General features: G+C 56.1%; 1 protein-coding gene across 4 annotated transcripts in view; it reads right to left on the reverse strand.

The window, feature by feature from the left end:
* Positions 1-1,271: 1,271 nt before the first annotated feature.
* The window catches only part of Tbc1d2 (TBC1 domain family member 2), a 43,653-nt gene continuing 29,863 nt past the window's right edge, over positions 1,272-15,061 (reverse strand). For 2 of the 4 annotated variants that reach the window (XM_052176455.1, XM_052176452.1), the window contains exons 7-13: positions 13,473-13,583; positions 12,288-12,469; positions 11,195-11,674; positions 5,717-5,837; positions 3,864-4,049; positions 3,274-3,395; positions 1,272-2,839 (exon numbers count right to left, since the gene is read on the reverse strand). In XM_052176455.1, the coding sequence (XP_052032415.1) occupies positions 2,632-2,839; positions 3,274-3,395; positions 3,864-4,049; positions 5,717-5,837; positions 11,195-11,674; positions 12,288-12,469; positions 13,473-13,583 (1,410 nt within the window). In that variant the 3' untranslated portion in view covers positions 1,272-2,631. The remainder of the gene's footprint in view (positions 2,840-3,273; positions 3,396-3,863; positions 4,050-5,716; positions 5,838-11,194; positions 11,675-12,287; positions 12,470-13,472; positions 13,584-15,061) is intronic. The other 2 variants (XM_052176456.1, XM_052176454.1) reach the window with 1 other exon arrangement.

The following is a 15,061-nucleotide window of genomic DNA, read 5'->3' on the forward strand; positions in this document are numbered from 1 at the left end:
CCTGAGGTCTCAGGCAATTCTGCCTCCCATCGCCAAGCCGGAGAGCTGCGTTCAGCTTTTTAGATGGTTGCTGGGGACAGGACTCAGGCTGTCTGGCTTGTGTGACAAGCACTATTACCCTCTTAGGCATGTTGCCAGTCCATTTGTTTTATTAACTTTTTAAAACAGGGTCCCACATAGCCCAGGTTGGTCTTACACTGTCTATGAACTAAGAAGGAACCTTGCACTCATTCTCCCGTCTACCTCCTAAAGGCTGGGCCATCCTGCTGGGCCCGCTAAGGTGTTTCTGACCTGGCTTTATCTGGAAGCAGCTGACTCATCTGGATGCGTCAGCTCAGTAAAGGCCGCGGCGGCCAGGGTCTTCGGTGGTCCTCTCTCTCAATATCATTCTCCTGAGCTTGTGCGTCCACCATTTCCTTTTGAAGGTATCTTTCAGAATCATTTTAAAGAAACTCTTGTCCATGGGTGCCAGGTCAGTTGTCAGCTGGGACAGGCTTGATTGACAGGGATTCTCTGGGGACTGTGGGCATACAGATCCCTAAATCAGAGGGGAGACCTGGAACCTGGCATGCCTCTTCTGTGTCTGGGGAGGGGCCTTCCCTGTTTCCTCTTATCTTCTCCTGATCCTGCCTCAGGTGTGGAAGGCAGCTCCTGACAACCCCTATGTTACACACAAGGGGACACAGCCTATCAGGACCTGGTCAGACACTACAGGGTATTTTGGGCTGGGGGGACACCACTGATTGACTTTCTATTTGTCCTGTAGAATGTGGCCGTGTGTGTGTGTGTGTGTGTGTGTGTGTGTGTGTGTGTGAGAGAGAGAGAGAGAGAGAGAGAGAGAGAGAGAGAGAGAGAGAGAAGATAGCACCTCGGGCAAGGGTCTATTTGGCGATATAAGCTTGAACAAAGTATTCTGGGAGAGTGTCCCTCTCACGTTGAGTCTTTTGGGTCCCTAGGACCCCGTCCCTTTGTTCTCTGTGGTAAGGCCTGCGGGTCCAGGGGTGGGAGGGGTCAATCATGGAGTTCCATCTCTGTTCTGGGCAGGAAGGTGGGGCTGTGGGATCAGATCCTCCAGCCGCTAAAGCAGTGGCCCCTGGGGAAGGGGCAACAGCTGTGGGGCGAGCAAGGAACCTGACACTAGGGGTAGGCCCCAGGCCCTGAGGGAGGGGCGGGCTCTGCCCCAGCGGCAGCCCAGGCGGTCTCAGGCTCGCCCGCACCCCCTGTTCGCTTCTGTCCCAGTCCAGGCAGCTCAGACGCTCACCATTTTTCTCTTATTTATTTGGTTTTTGAGACACTGTTTGGCTGTGTAGTCCAGTGTTGGAACTGCTGGGATCAGAAGTGTGTACCCCGCACCTGACCCTCCCTTTTCTCTTCCTAGAGTTGACCCTACGGGTGTGCCCACAGGCAGTCCTGTCCAGACCTGCCCTCCCCTTCTGTGCGACACCACATTAAGTTCTCCGTGTCCTGTTACTGGAGCTTGACCTGGGTGAGGGCCGTAGAACAAGCTGTTTTCAGTCTGCCTGCTTGGTCAGGGCTGGACGAGGCAATTAGTCCCAGAACGCTTCCCCCCAAGGGTTAGCAGACCTCCTGGCTCCCAGAGCAGCTGACACAAGGCCCAGCACTGAGATGAGGTGCTGCGGGGTAAGAAAGCTGCTCTGGTCCCCAAGGAGGAGTGCAAGTGACTGGGCAGAGCTCTCCTCAGGGAGAGTGGGGGCTGTGGTAGAGAATGTTCTGTCTACCCAGCAGCCCGTGCCCACAGTTCGACCTGTTTTGGCTTTTCGGTGGTGGCTTTTGGGAGAGCCTGTCACCGCTAGCCATGTCCCCTCCATGTAAGGCTGCATACCAACCTGCTCTGGTGAGCCAGGCGGGCTGCTGCCCTCGCCACCCTCCCAAGCCTACCCTGCTGGCCCCACATGACAGGCACGTCAGAGCAGATGCCTGCTCAGGGCCCACAGTCCACATCAAGTTCCTCAGGGTGGCAGGCAGGGTCCCCTGGCGCGTCCCCAGTGGGCTGTAGACAGAAGGCAAGTTTTAGGCACGAGGCTATAGAAATAGTCCCTGTGGGCAGGGTGGTCTTGACACAGATCCAGGTGGCAAATGGGGGGGGGCTACTGTCTGGAAAGACAGGTACCCTGAAAATACACTGAACTAGAACTTGGGGTGCCACTGAATGCTGACCAAAGCCAGAGGGTGCCAGTGGGGATGTTCCTGATACCTTGTGCCCTGGAGCACTGGTAAGGAGACTGCTTCTGTCCTAAAGGTGGAGCCATGGGCCACAGGGGACACGGCTTTAGGTCATCATGGCTCTGACAGGAGGATCTAAAGGTCAGGGCCGTGCTCAGCTGCATAGAGTCTGAGGTCAGCCTGAGTTCTGGAGACCTGGTCAGAAGACGAAATCCAAACCGAACAGAAGCCGTGCTGCCTCAGAGCCTGTTCAGGAGACGCAGCGTGCATCCCTGCCTCCCTGTGTGTCTAAGAGCTCTGTGGGCAGTGACACAGGCTGGCAAGCCTGGCAGATGAAGGCTTGGAGAGGGCCAGGGCCTTGTCCAGGGTCACGCACACTGCCGCCCTCGCCTGAATTCCATGTTCCCGCCAGCAAAGGTGAGGAAGGCTTTGGGACAGAGTGCTAGGTCAGCTGTCGCCCTCCCCTTCGTCCTCGCTGGCGCAGCCCTCGGGCGCCGCTCTGCCCCGGGACGCCCGTCTCTCCAGGTACTCGGCTTTCAGTATTTCCAGCTCCCGCAGTTCGGCCTCCAGGTGCTCTCGGTGGGCTGCCCGCAGCTGCCGCAGCTGCTTCATGGGGAAGGGGTTCATGTCATTGAAGGCGATGCTCACGAGCTTCCTGGAAGGGAGGTGCCGTCAGCCAGGGCGGTGCTTGCCAGCTTGGGGCTCATCCTGGCATCCACCCACCCTAGAATGTGGGCTCTGCCTTTCAGAGCTCACTCTCCAGGGGAGGAGACCATTCCCCCCTAGCGCTGAGGCAGGAGGGAGCTCTGCAGGTACCTGACCCAGCAGAAGGGGCTGCTCAGGAGGGCTTCCTGGAGGGGGGACATGGGAGCTTAGCTTTGAGGATGGGGACCGGGCTCAAGGTGGTGTGGCCGTGGAGGAAGGAGCCAGGAGGCTCCTAGGAGAAACTGGGGCAAAGCCAGTGGTGGGTCGGTTGACCCACACCCTGGGTATTGACGGCAGGGTGGAGGAGGGCTGTGGAGTTTGCTTGTCATGCAAGGATACTGAGGGAGGGGCGCGGGTGGGGCAGCAGAGGGGCGGGCAGCTCACCGGCTGTCGCAGATGGTCTTGGTGAAGAAGCGCAGGTACTGATAGATCTCCAGGCTGTCCTGGAGTCGCAGGATCGCTTCCTCATTGTACTTGAAGATGGCCAGAGCATATCGGAACACCACCTAGGGCACAGTGGGGGTTCAAGTGGGGAACAGGCCCCGGGCAGGTGCTGTTTGTGGGGCTGGGGGGGACAGGACTCAGAGACTCCAGGAATGTGGAGGTTCTGGCAGGCCAGAGTGGAAGCCTGGAGGCACAAAGTGTGGGAGGCAGCAGGAGGGACAGGGGGCAGGAAGCCCTAAAGGGAGCACAGCTTGAAACACTGCTTTGTGCCTGGCCTCTGAATGCCTGATCGCTCCCCGAGACATGAAGAGGCGCTGCCCTGCTGGAGTCAAGGGCGTTAGTCCCAGCAGCATCCTTGCTGGTGTGTCTACTGGTAAGGTCACAGACCCAGGCTTCAGAAGCAGAGCTGCTGCTTCCTGTCATACTGCACAGCACACTTTACTGGTTTACGGAGCTGGGTTCTCAGGTCTCACACATGGCTAACAGGTGGCCATCTTTCCATTCTGTGGGGCGGGCCCGGGCATACTTACTTTGGTCCCTTCATACAGGAAGGCGTCCCAGACTCGCAGGAGGATGTCACTGATGAGAGAGTCAGCAAAGACCACGAGGAACCAGTTGAAAGTGATGAGAGAGAGGTCGACGCGGTGCTGCCCCAGGTGTGCAGTCAGTCGGGGCAGCTTCTCTGAGAGGAGGTCCTGGAGCACCCGCTGGTCTACCTGGAAGGCAGAGGGGCCATCACTTCTGCGGCCTGCTCTTCAGACCCCACGTCAGAGTTCCTGGGCAGGCCTGTTTTGTACTGGGGATGGTGTGTGTGTGTGTGTGGTGCCAGGGGTCTCTTCATGGGTAAGTCCTTGGTCCCTTCACCCAGCCAATGTCCCTGTTTTGTCTCATGTTTCCAGGAACAAAAGCAAGGAGCGTCTTTTCTCAGCAGCGTCTCTAGACCCATACGGGTCTGACTCTTAAGATGCTTGGCGGATACTCGGGGTGAGGGCCTGGGACAGATGCCGATATGGCAGCGTGTCTTGCCACATCGGGCAGCAGGAATCTAAAGCAGGAAGTTGCAGGCCCGGGCGGGCGGCTAGTGACCTCTCCTGGTGGCTCTGCCTTACTTATGTCAGAGGCCGTGGCTGGTCATTCCCTGGCACAGCTCCCTCCTCCTTGGCAGCGTCCCTGCCTGCTCCTCCTTGCCTAGAGCCATGACAGTCCTCTGTGTGCAAGTCTGTGTAGGCTCCAGTGCCACTGTGGTGGGCACTCAAGGGCGCCCTTCCCTCCCCCCTCAGAGGCCATGGCCAGCCCAGAGCCCCGTGTGGGTGTGGGCCACCAGATCCGTGATGAAACGGGACCAAGGGCTGCCTGTGATTGATCCACAGCATGGTGGGCAAGGCAGGGGCAGGCTCTTCCCTTGGCTGCTAACCGGGACACTAGGTGGGATCCCCGGCTGGCTGTCTTCTCTGCTCTGAACGTGGCCACTTCTCTAAGGTCAAAGTGGAGCAAAAGCAAGCTTGGTGCTGGCGCTCGATGCATCTCCCTGTCAGAGATGTTAAGATGTAGCCAGCCTCACGGTAGCGGGGTAGACCTAAGACATGGTTCTGACCAAAAGAAAGCAGAAATGGGAAACTGCAGACAGAAACTCCGGCGGCCACCTGTCTGCTTCTGTCACACACCATGGCCCCAGGCGGGGTTGAGAGTGGTACAGTCCTCTTGTAACCTACTGGTGACAAACAAGAGGATGGCAGAGCAGGGAGCTGGGAGGAGCCTGACCAGGGACCATCCTTAGCCCCGTCCTGCTGTGAGGCCAGGTGCAGCCCCGTCTAAGTCTGAGCTGGCTCCCTCCTAGCAGCTGCACTGGACCCTGCCACCGCAAAGGGCAGCCCAGGAGGAGCGGTGCGTGTCAGACGGGACAGCAGGAGGGGAGAGAGCTGAGGAGGGAGGCGGGGAGAAGGCAGGCAGAAGGGCTGCCTCAGCAAGAACTGGGTGGGACAGGGCCGTGACTTTGCACTTGTAATTTTTAAGTCCACAAAGTGACCTTATTCCTGTGCTAGAGCAGGCCGGCCTGGGGTGCTTTGTCCGATTCCTAACACAAGCATGTGCAGAGATGCTGGTCCTCACCCCAGACCACTGCAGGCCCACCATCCTGTGGTCACTCTCGATTCTTGACTGGGAGAGGGTGAGGGACATAGATTTGTCTCTCCTCCTCTCCCCAGGAAGCGACTAGCGGGAGTGCAGGCCCTCACAATCTTACAGGCCCTTCGTGCAAGAGAACCTCTAGCAGTTAGAGAGGGTCAAAGGCCATTGTGTAGGAGAGGCAGAGTCCCAGGGTCTGCGGGCCTGAAGGAACTCCTCTGGGGGGGGGGGAACCACGTCTCCCCACCCTCCTGCTCACCTGGGATGCAGTCAATGTTTTGCTGTAGTACTCGGCTGGCAGTATGGTCTCCACAATGGCCACCAGGCACCAGAAGGCACTCTCCTCATCCTCTAGGACCAACAGGGCAATGGCTGCCAGCCTGCGGGGGGGGGGGGGGGGGAGCCTGGAGTGACCCACCGCAGTCGCAGTGTTGCAGGGCGGAGGCAGCATCCTGGGTCCTGGGCTGAGTTCTCCTATGGGGCACTGGGCTAACCCTGATCCCGGACCAGGCTGCAGTCATGGCGCCTGGGTGGGAAATATAGTGAGAACTGTTTCTTTGGCGGCCTTGGGTAAACTACTTAACCTGTCGCAGCCCCGGCCGCCTCATAAGCAGCAGGGCTGGAGGAGGACCAGCAGTCAGCCATGTTGGCAGTCAGTGCATCTGCCGTCCACCCAGCGTGTGGCAGGCAGACAGTGCTTGGTCAGTGCTGGCTACCTTCACTGTCACGCTGCCAAGCTCTGCAAGCCTGTGAGGGACCCGCCCGCCTGTGGGAGCTGTATGGCCCCAAGTGAGAGCAGACCTCGTGCCCTGCCCACGGCACACCAGGTGCTGAGTACAGACAGCCTTTCCTCCTGTGCGCCTTCACCCGGTTATGAGGTCCGACTGAGACGGGTGGTGGTGGTGGTGGTGGTGGTGGTGGGGAACAGACAAGTCTTGAGCCGAGTGGGGACATCTCCCCCAAAGAAACACTCTGTCCCTTCTACCTTCCCTGAGGGGACACATCCAGGACAACCCGTGAGTACACGCCCCACATGTCTTCCATGGACCCTGGTAAACATAAGGACCCACTTCCGAGGACACGACCCATCCACTCTCGGAGGCCCCCAGTGCTTCAGCAAAGACTCATGACATCCTGTAGCAACCAGCTCAGGGGACTCTGATCCGGGGGGGGGGGTCGCGGGAACTATGGACCCCCTCTGTACGTTACACATGAGTCCTCTTCAGGGCGACTATAGGGAGAAGGGGGCTGCACTGGACGTCAGGGGCTCTCTGTGGACTTATAGAAGCTTAGGTTTTCATTTTATTTTTTTAAATATCTGACCTTAAAAAAAAGATTTTATGCATGTAAGTACACTGTAGCTGTCTTCAGACACACCAGAAGAGGGTGTCAGATCTTATTACAGATAGTTGTGAGCCACCATGTGGTTGCTGGGAATTGAACTCAGGACCTCTGGAAGATCAGCCTGTGCTCTTAACCACTGAGCCATCTCTCCAGCCACTGCCGCCACCGCCGCCGCCGCCACCACCACCACCACCACCATCACCATCATCATCAACAACAACAACAACAACATCATTATTATTTTGAGACAGTCTCACTATAGGGCCAGGCTGGCCTAGAACTTGCAATCTGCACGTACTGGGATTGCAGGTGTGCGCCACCCCAGCCTGCACTCAGCCCTTTCAGAGCCCTGTTTGTGCATCTTAGGGTTATTCATGAGTTGAACTCATGACCTCCATTTTCTTTTGAGGTTCATGACTTAGCCGATTGGGAAGGGACTCTCCTCACTCCTTGCTCCGGCTCTGCCTTCCGTGTTTACACAAACTCTCCTGACTCTGAGCTCAGAGCAAGAAGAGAAAAACAGCCACAGGCCTCCTGGGACATCGGAGGCTCTTGGAGCAGGGGGAGGGGACCTGTGGAGGTCACCCGGGTTCAAGAGCAGAAAATGTCCTGTGTGTCAGCGGCCACTCTGTCAGTGACCAGGGGAGACATGAAATCGATCATGGAAGCGTTTGCTGTTGAGCCCGGACACTGTCCCAGACATTCCTCCCAACAGGTCTCTAGTAGTTTCTTCTTACTGGTTACCCCTGGTCAAGGCAGATGTCTTAATGCACAGTTGGGAACACAGGAACTCAGAAGGCAAAAGTGGCTATCACTAAAGATCATCTCGGCAGAGAGGACCCAATCCCGAACGCCAAAGTCCGGCCTGCTGCTGTCTCTCCTAGCCTCACTTTTCCACAAAGCCCAGGATGTCTTCAGATCAGGAATTCCAGTCTATATTATAGTCACAGACTCGTGCATACAGACAGCCAGTTATTTGGGGCTAGTCCCCACCAGGGCTCACCACTGTCGGGAGATATGGGGGGTGGGGTACAGTTGGACACCACCTGAACAGGCCTGCAAAGGCATGTACAGAGAGGATCAAGAACTACATTTAGCGCACTCGCATTATTTTCACAGGGAAATGGACTTCAAATGCTGCTCTGAGCTGGCAACACACATCTCCGTGTTATCTGTAACCTCAGGAACAACAGCATTTTGCTGCCTTAGGTGAACTGTTTATTCTGCCAGTGCATGCAGTTCTGAGATTGACCACTAGATGGCGGCACAGACAGTCATTAGGGACTTGCAGCTGCAAAAACAGGACCTCTCTTGAGAGGGAGGCAGACTCTAGTGTACATAGCTTTCTATTTAAAGCAATAGCATAAATATTTGCGTGGATACCAATTATGTGTGTGTGCATATCAATTTAAGCAAAGGCACCTGCCCCTTTTTGCTTCACGAGTCCTCCTGTGGCCTTCTTGTTGGTGACGCTTCCCCCTGGGCATTCTGCTCCCGAGGCTGACTTTCAGGGCTTCCTCCATGACAGCTTTCCCTGTCCTTAGCCACTGGCCAACCTCTGGAGTTCAGAACCCGTGTGGCTAAGGCCCTTGGCCTCCATAAAGGACACACTGGATCAGGACAGCTTTGGGGTGGCCCAGCTCCCACTTAGAGGGTGGGTTGAAGGAAGGACTGGGCATGAGCCAGTCCAGGGCCAGAGGCTGCCGGGCTGCCAGGCGTAGTGAAATTCTGGACAACTTCTGCAACCTGTCAGGTCTCAGCTGGAAGATGGGCCACCTCGGCCTGCAGGGTCAGAGCTTAAAGCTCACAACTCACCCAACCCCCAACCCCAGAACTTCTGCTCCCTCACAGTTTCTGTTTCCATGGATTTTTGTTTTTTGGTTTTTTGTTTTTTGTTTTTTTGGAGACAACGTAGTCACTAAACCATGCAAGCTGTCCTTGAGCTCAACTGTGGTCCAGACAGAAGGGCTTTGAACTTGCGATTTCCCCGCTTCAGCTTCTTGAGTAGCTAAGATTACAGGTCATGTCACCAGACCCATCTTGACGCCCCCTACTCTATTTATTTTTGGTCAAGAATTCATTAGCATTTACTGTTTTACTTGTTCTATTTTTTAAATAAAAAAAAAAGAGTTACTTATTATTTTTATGTCTATCTCTGTGCTCTTACACGGGTTTAAGCGCACCACCTCTGTGTGTGCCCATGAAGGGCAGAAGGGGCTTTAGGTTCCCTAGAGCTGGAGTGACGGGAGCTTTCAGGTCTGCTGGGGACCAGATCCTTGTCCTCTGGAAGAGCGGCAAGTGCTCCCAACTGCTGCCACTCTGATGGCTCGAGCGTTGTCAACTGGGCACAGCTAGAGTCATTTGGGAAAAAGGAATTTCAAATGAGAAAACACCTCCTAGACGGGCCTACAGGCAAGCCTGTATTTCTTAATTATTTTCTTAATTAGCATCTGCTGTGGGCGGGCCTAGTCTGCTGTGGGTGGGGCCACCTGTGGGCAGGTGGTCTTGGGAGCTGTAAGAAGGAAGGCGGAGCAAGCTGTGGGAACAAGCCAGCAAGCATGTTCCTCCAGGAACTCTATCAGTTCCTGGAGTTCTGCCCTGACTTCCCTGCATGATGGACTACAAGCTGTAAGATGAAGTTAACTCTTTCTCCTCCAAGCTGCTTTTGGTCATGGTGTTTTATCACAACATCAGAAACACTAAGACACCACCTCTCTAGGCCCTCTTAAACTTTTTAAAAAATTACATATATGTGTGAATATGTATGCATGTGGCAAGTGTGTGGAGACCAGAGGACAGCTGTGGGAGCTGATTCTCTCCCCCGCCAAGTGTGTTCCTTCCGGGGCTCTAGTCCAGCCAACCCCTGTACCTTCTGGGCCGTCTCGCCTGGCCCTTCACAGCTATTCTGAAAGAAGATTCGCACGCGGCCCTTCTGCAATTCAATGCATTTAGAAAGGACTGCATAGTCTAGCTGGGTTAGTAATGAGTGGTAAGCCGTCTGCGGATATCAGCTGTCCCAGGCAGTACGGCAACAGATCCTGACCGTCTTGCTGAAAGGGAGGTCTGGACTGAGTTACGTGACTGCTGGGAGCTTAACTCACAAACCCCAGAAATTACATGCACATGCTCAATTTCATGCATGGTTAGACTGGAAATAGAAAGACAGAAAATCTCTGCCCTTGGGACCCATTGGAATATGAGTGAGGACGTTATGAGTGCTGATTCTGTGTCAAATAACTGTCCCGCATCACCTGTTCTGAAGGGAGAGTGGACAGCTATGTAAAGTTAGCGTGTGGTATGTGTGCTCGAATTAAATTGAGTCAAACTGGCTTTGGGAGATACCCGAGACTATGCGATTTCTATGGCAATAACCAGAGTACTCATGGGAGTCCCCCAGTGTTGGAGGGGACAGTCACCTCTACCGACTGAGTGGTTCTATCCTCAATGTGATCCCTCTCCCTCTGTTGTTGACCAGAGTCAATCAGGCCCAGGCTGTATCATTCCCACTCCGATTTTGGGATTTCAGGCCTGGACACGAGGGGTTAAGGAGGACTCTCTTCCTGAGCTGATAACACTTCTGCGAACACGGCGAACATTCCTAAGACCTGCCGGACATTCTGCAAGAAATGTGGGACGCACTTGTCCCACAAGGTGACACAGTATGGGAAAGGCACAGATTCTGTGTGCTCAGGGAAAGCAGCCGCATTGTGACAGGAGAAGTGGCTGTGGTAGGCACACTAAGCCTATTTTCCACAAAAAGGTTAAAACTACAAAGGAGAGCGTGTGGAGCCCAACTGCATATCTATGAGGATGCGGCTAGGAAGAGATGCAGCATTCGATAAGAAGAGAAAGGGCAGAGTGACCCAGGTCTAAGCCCATTCTGTTATGGAGACAAGGGCGAGGTCTCTACTTAGGCAGCTCTGAGAGCACCTACAGTCATCATCTTCATCGGAAGAATGAGCAGCAGAGGCTGACTTACTGAGAGATTGAGAAGGGTGAAGATGTGAGGAGGGAGAGGCCAGAGCCTGAGGGGGAAGGGCAGGCCCAAGGGGAGGAGGGAAAGCTGGAAAGGGAGGGAGGGAAGGGAAAGGAGGGTTGCATTCTCACCTCTGTAGGCTCACCTTTGTGGGCCTCACCTCTGTGGAGGGGCCTCACCCCCGTGGGGCTCACCCCCGTGGGGCTCACTCCTGTGGGGCTCACCCCTGTGGGGCTCACCTCCGTGGGGCTCACCTCCGTGGGGCTCACCCCCGTGGGGCTCACCTCCGTGGGGCTCACCCCCGTGGGGCTCACCCCCGTGGGGCTCACCCCTGTGGGGCTCACCCCTGTGGGGCTCACCCCTGTGGGGCTCACCTCCGTGGGGCTCACCCCTGTGGGGCTCACCCCTGTGGCTCACCTGTTCAGGCCTTGGCAGTAGCCAATGCTGGGGTTCTGCCAGGAGAAGGCCAGGAGCACGCGGCGGAGCCTGTCCGGGAAGCAGGAGGTAGGGCAGGTGAAGTGCTTGTTGGTGGGGAAGGTCCTGTTGAGGTCCAGCTCGATCTGACGAGCAGCTGGGTGCTCGCATGCCCGGCCCCGGGCCAGAAGCTCCTGGTAGCAGCCTGGGGCCTGCAGGTGCTGGACACGGCGATGGACCAGCCACCTCCAGACACGCGCACGGTGCTCTCGGGGCACACCTGCCCGGAGCAGCTGCTTGAGGTCAGCTGAGGGCACGAGCTCCGTCAGGGTGGCCCAGCGGTCCCGCAGGGGCCTCTCCACAGCCTCGAGGGCCAGCAGGTGGTGGGAGCGCACCTCCAAGGCCTGGATCTTGGCTAGCAGTTTCAGGTCTTCCACCTCGTAGTCTGGCACCGTCAGGAAGCCATAGTCATCGTACTCGCTGCTGGCAAAAGGGCCACGTTAGCCCGGCCGTCCCTGGATGACTCCCACCCTGGGGCACCGAGATCACTCCAGAGCCTGGCCTCGGTTTGCCTGTCTGTACAGTTGGGAGGGCCTCCTGAGGACGAGGGAGAGCCCCTTGGTAGGAAGAAGAGATTATAAGCAGCTCAGGAGAGATGCATCCGCTGGCTGCAATTGACTGTGTGGCCTGTGTGCGCCACCTTAGTCATCCAGGGAGCCTGTGAGGTGGGGCTCCTCACCCGCATTGCATGGGGGTTGGGTACCGAGAGCAGAAGGCAAAGTGACTTGCTTAGGGACACAATGCAAAACCACAAAACCGGCAGACTCCCGCCAGTGACCCCAGAGCCCGTGGGACACAACTTCCTTCTTTTGTTGTTGCTCAGTCAGGGTTTGGCTGCAGGAGGCAGCTTGAGTAATCGTGGGCGCGGTGGCTATGTGGTCTGTGTGGTCTGTGTACAAGCCCACCCCCCTCAGCTGTGTGCACCACACACTAGGTGCCTGTGTCTGGGGAGCCCACGTGTGCAGTGCTGGAATAGCAGTAGGGACAAGGGTCTCACCACGCCCGCAGCCCGTCCCGGGCTGCCCACTGTGCTCACCTGACGGGGCTCAGCCCCACGCTGTCGGCCTCTGCTGCTTCCCACTGCAGTGCCTCCTGGACCAGGCGCTGCAGCAGCTCAGGGAAGTCACCAGCCTCCGCCTCCGCGGCCTCCTGCAGCCTCCGAAGCCCGGCCAGGTACTTGCTTTCCACCTGGCAGTTCCGGGCTTGGAGGTAGGCGCACTGCGAGAGCGAGAGGGAGAGCGAGAGTGAGACAGGGTTCTGGGCTGCCTGGGCTACCAAGGCCACGCACAGCTTTGGGCCTCCCAATTCTGCTCTCCCTGCCCACCCCTCTCCTGGACCTGCAGATGGAGAAAGGAGGATGGCTTACAGCAGGGAAGTGAAAGAGACCCAGGACCAAGGAGGGAGCTGGGATCAAAGGTAGGCGAGGGGAAGCGAGAGGCAGATACTGCACAGCGCATGCACGGCTTGGAGTCTCATCCTGGATTGGACTTGGCAAGCACCGTGGCCTGTGTAACAAGTCAGCTAATGTGTTAGCTCACCCTGCACCTCAGCCTCTCCATTTGTAGAATGGGGTCTCCTCAGGATCCTGGCAAGGCTCAGCGAGCCTCGTGTAAAGCCCTGCCTCACACTAGGCAGAGACAGTTCTGCAGGTCCGACCCCCAGGACACCCCCAGGACTCCCCTGCTGCCCTCATGGTGTGGTTTCTTTCCTTAGGCTTTTGGGTGCCCTCTTCCTCAGCCTGGCGTGTGCCCCTGAGCTCCCACCCCATCTCCACTTCAGTGAACAAGTCAGAAGGCTTTGAGTGGGTCAGCTGTGCTCTTGGGCCTTGCTTTTTGTCTCTTCGAGATGGAGACAGTGGAATTTTGGCACGACTGCTGGGCCAGCTCAGTCCTCATCTTGGCCTCTGGGCTGAAACTGCAAACATTACAGTCCTGCCCAGGCACCACCTGAATGCGTCTATGGAGACTTCCTCTGGGGAGCCTTCGGCCTTCCTTCCCTCCTGGTTTCTCTCTGTCCACCTCTTTCCTCTCACAGAGAACTTCCTGTGTCTCAGTCTCCAATGCTGCAGGGATTTTGGGCAGAGACTCCAGACCACCCTGTATGCCATGCCCACCTTCTGCAATGCTGCTGCCACTGGAGTGACAGGCCTGAGAGATCAGGGAAGCGGAGGCGGGAAGGCAAGGGCGGGGCGTGGAGGAACGTGGCCATCCACCCCTGGTACCTTGGTCAGCAGGGCTTTCTCCTTCTCCGCCACCTTCCTCCAGATCTTGGTGACCTGGTGGATCTCAGAGTTGAGGAAGCGGTTCTGGGTCCGATACGCTTCCATGTCATCCTGGAAAAAAACAAGGTGGGTAGTGGTGGTACCACAAACAGCCTGCTCTGGAGAAGTCCCCCTAAAGGGGCTGCTAAAACTTCCCTCCCAAATGACAGAGAGGAGGTCTGAGAGACTTCTCCAGCAAGACATGGTAGGGAGCATCCTAGACCTGGAGTTCAAGATGGCTGCCATCTCCAGACCAGTCTTAGCCTCCATTTTCTCATCTGTGAAATGGCAGGTATAAATCTCCCCTTCGGAAGTTGGGGAGAACAGGGTTAGCAGGTTAACAGCAAATGAATGAGAGAGCCCAGCAAAGCACTCAAACGCTGACTCTTCGGTTTTGTTGAGACAGGGTCTCAGGTAGCCCAGGCTGGCTTCCAGCTCACTAAGTAGCTGCAGATGACCTTGAATTCCTCCACTTCCTGCCTCCCTCTCCCACATTCTAGGCTAAGGCATGGTCTCTCGGCCTGCCCTGGCTGTTCTTAAATCAGCCATAGCGTCAGGTATTTGTAGCGGTGTGATTGCTTCTTGTTAAGTATCGCTTTGTACACACGGCTGTGATGCTCAAGGGTTTTGCATACTTTTGACCAGATGACTCAAACCCAGCCCGTGTGGCATCTGAGGATGGGCTCTGACCACTGCCAGCCCCTATGTTTTCTTTTCTGTTTTCCTTTCTGGTTTTGTACGTTTGTTTGAACAAGGTCTCATGCATCCCAAGCTGGTCTTGAATCTGCTACATAGCTGAAGATGGCTTTGAACTCCAGACCCTCCTGCCTCCGCTTCCCAAGTGCTAAGACTGAGGCTGTGCAGAGTGGATGCAGTCCTGAGCAGAACCAACGCCGAGAGTCATGGGAGTTGCAAGGCTTCCCCCTGGTGCGGCTGCATGAGTTTCCAGGCTCCTTGTGATCGGAGCACGCTGGCCGCCCAGCCCAGTCCTTCTGTGCGTGTCTACCATTCCTGTGTCATCCCTGGTGGGTCAATCCCGAGGCTGTGCGGGTCTTGGCAATATGCCTATATCACCACCCAGGGATCTCCCTTGCTTTGCTTGAGATGATCTTGCTATGTAGCCTAGGCTGGTCCCTAACACCTCCTCCTGCTTCACCTCTAGAATAGCTGGGACACACAGGTGTGACTCCATGCTGAGTTCCAACAGCTAATGTTTTAAACACTATTGGGCAATTTTCTGTAGCTAAGTTCTCTCTCTCTCTCTCTCTCTCTCTCTCTCTCTCTCTCTCTCTCTCTCTGTGTGTGTGTGTGTGTATTTTTTTTAAAAAATTAATTTTATGCACAAGTGCTCTATCTGAACATACACCTGCATGCCAGAAGAGGGCGTCAGATCCCAGCACAGGTGCTTGTGAGACACCATGTCCTTGCTGGGAACTGAACTCAGGCCAACTCTCCAGGCCCCTTCCCCGGCCCCCTTTAAAGTTTGAGGCTACAGTGATAAATAGCTATGACCTTTGAGGTCTCCCCTCACAGTCCCGCATACAGGTGAC

The sequence above is a fragment of the Apodemus sylvaticus genome, chromosome 3 (genome assembly GCF_947179515.1).
Source record: "Apodemus sylvaticus chromosome 3, mApoSyl1.1, whole genome shotgun sequence".
Lineage (NCBI taxonomy): Eukaryota > Metazoa > Chordata > Mammalia > Rodentia > Muridae > Apodemus > Apodemus sylvaticus.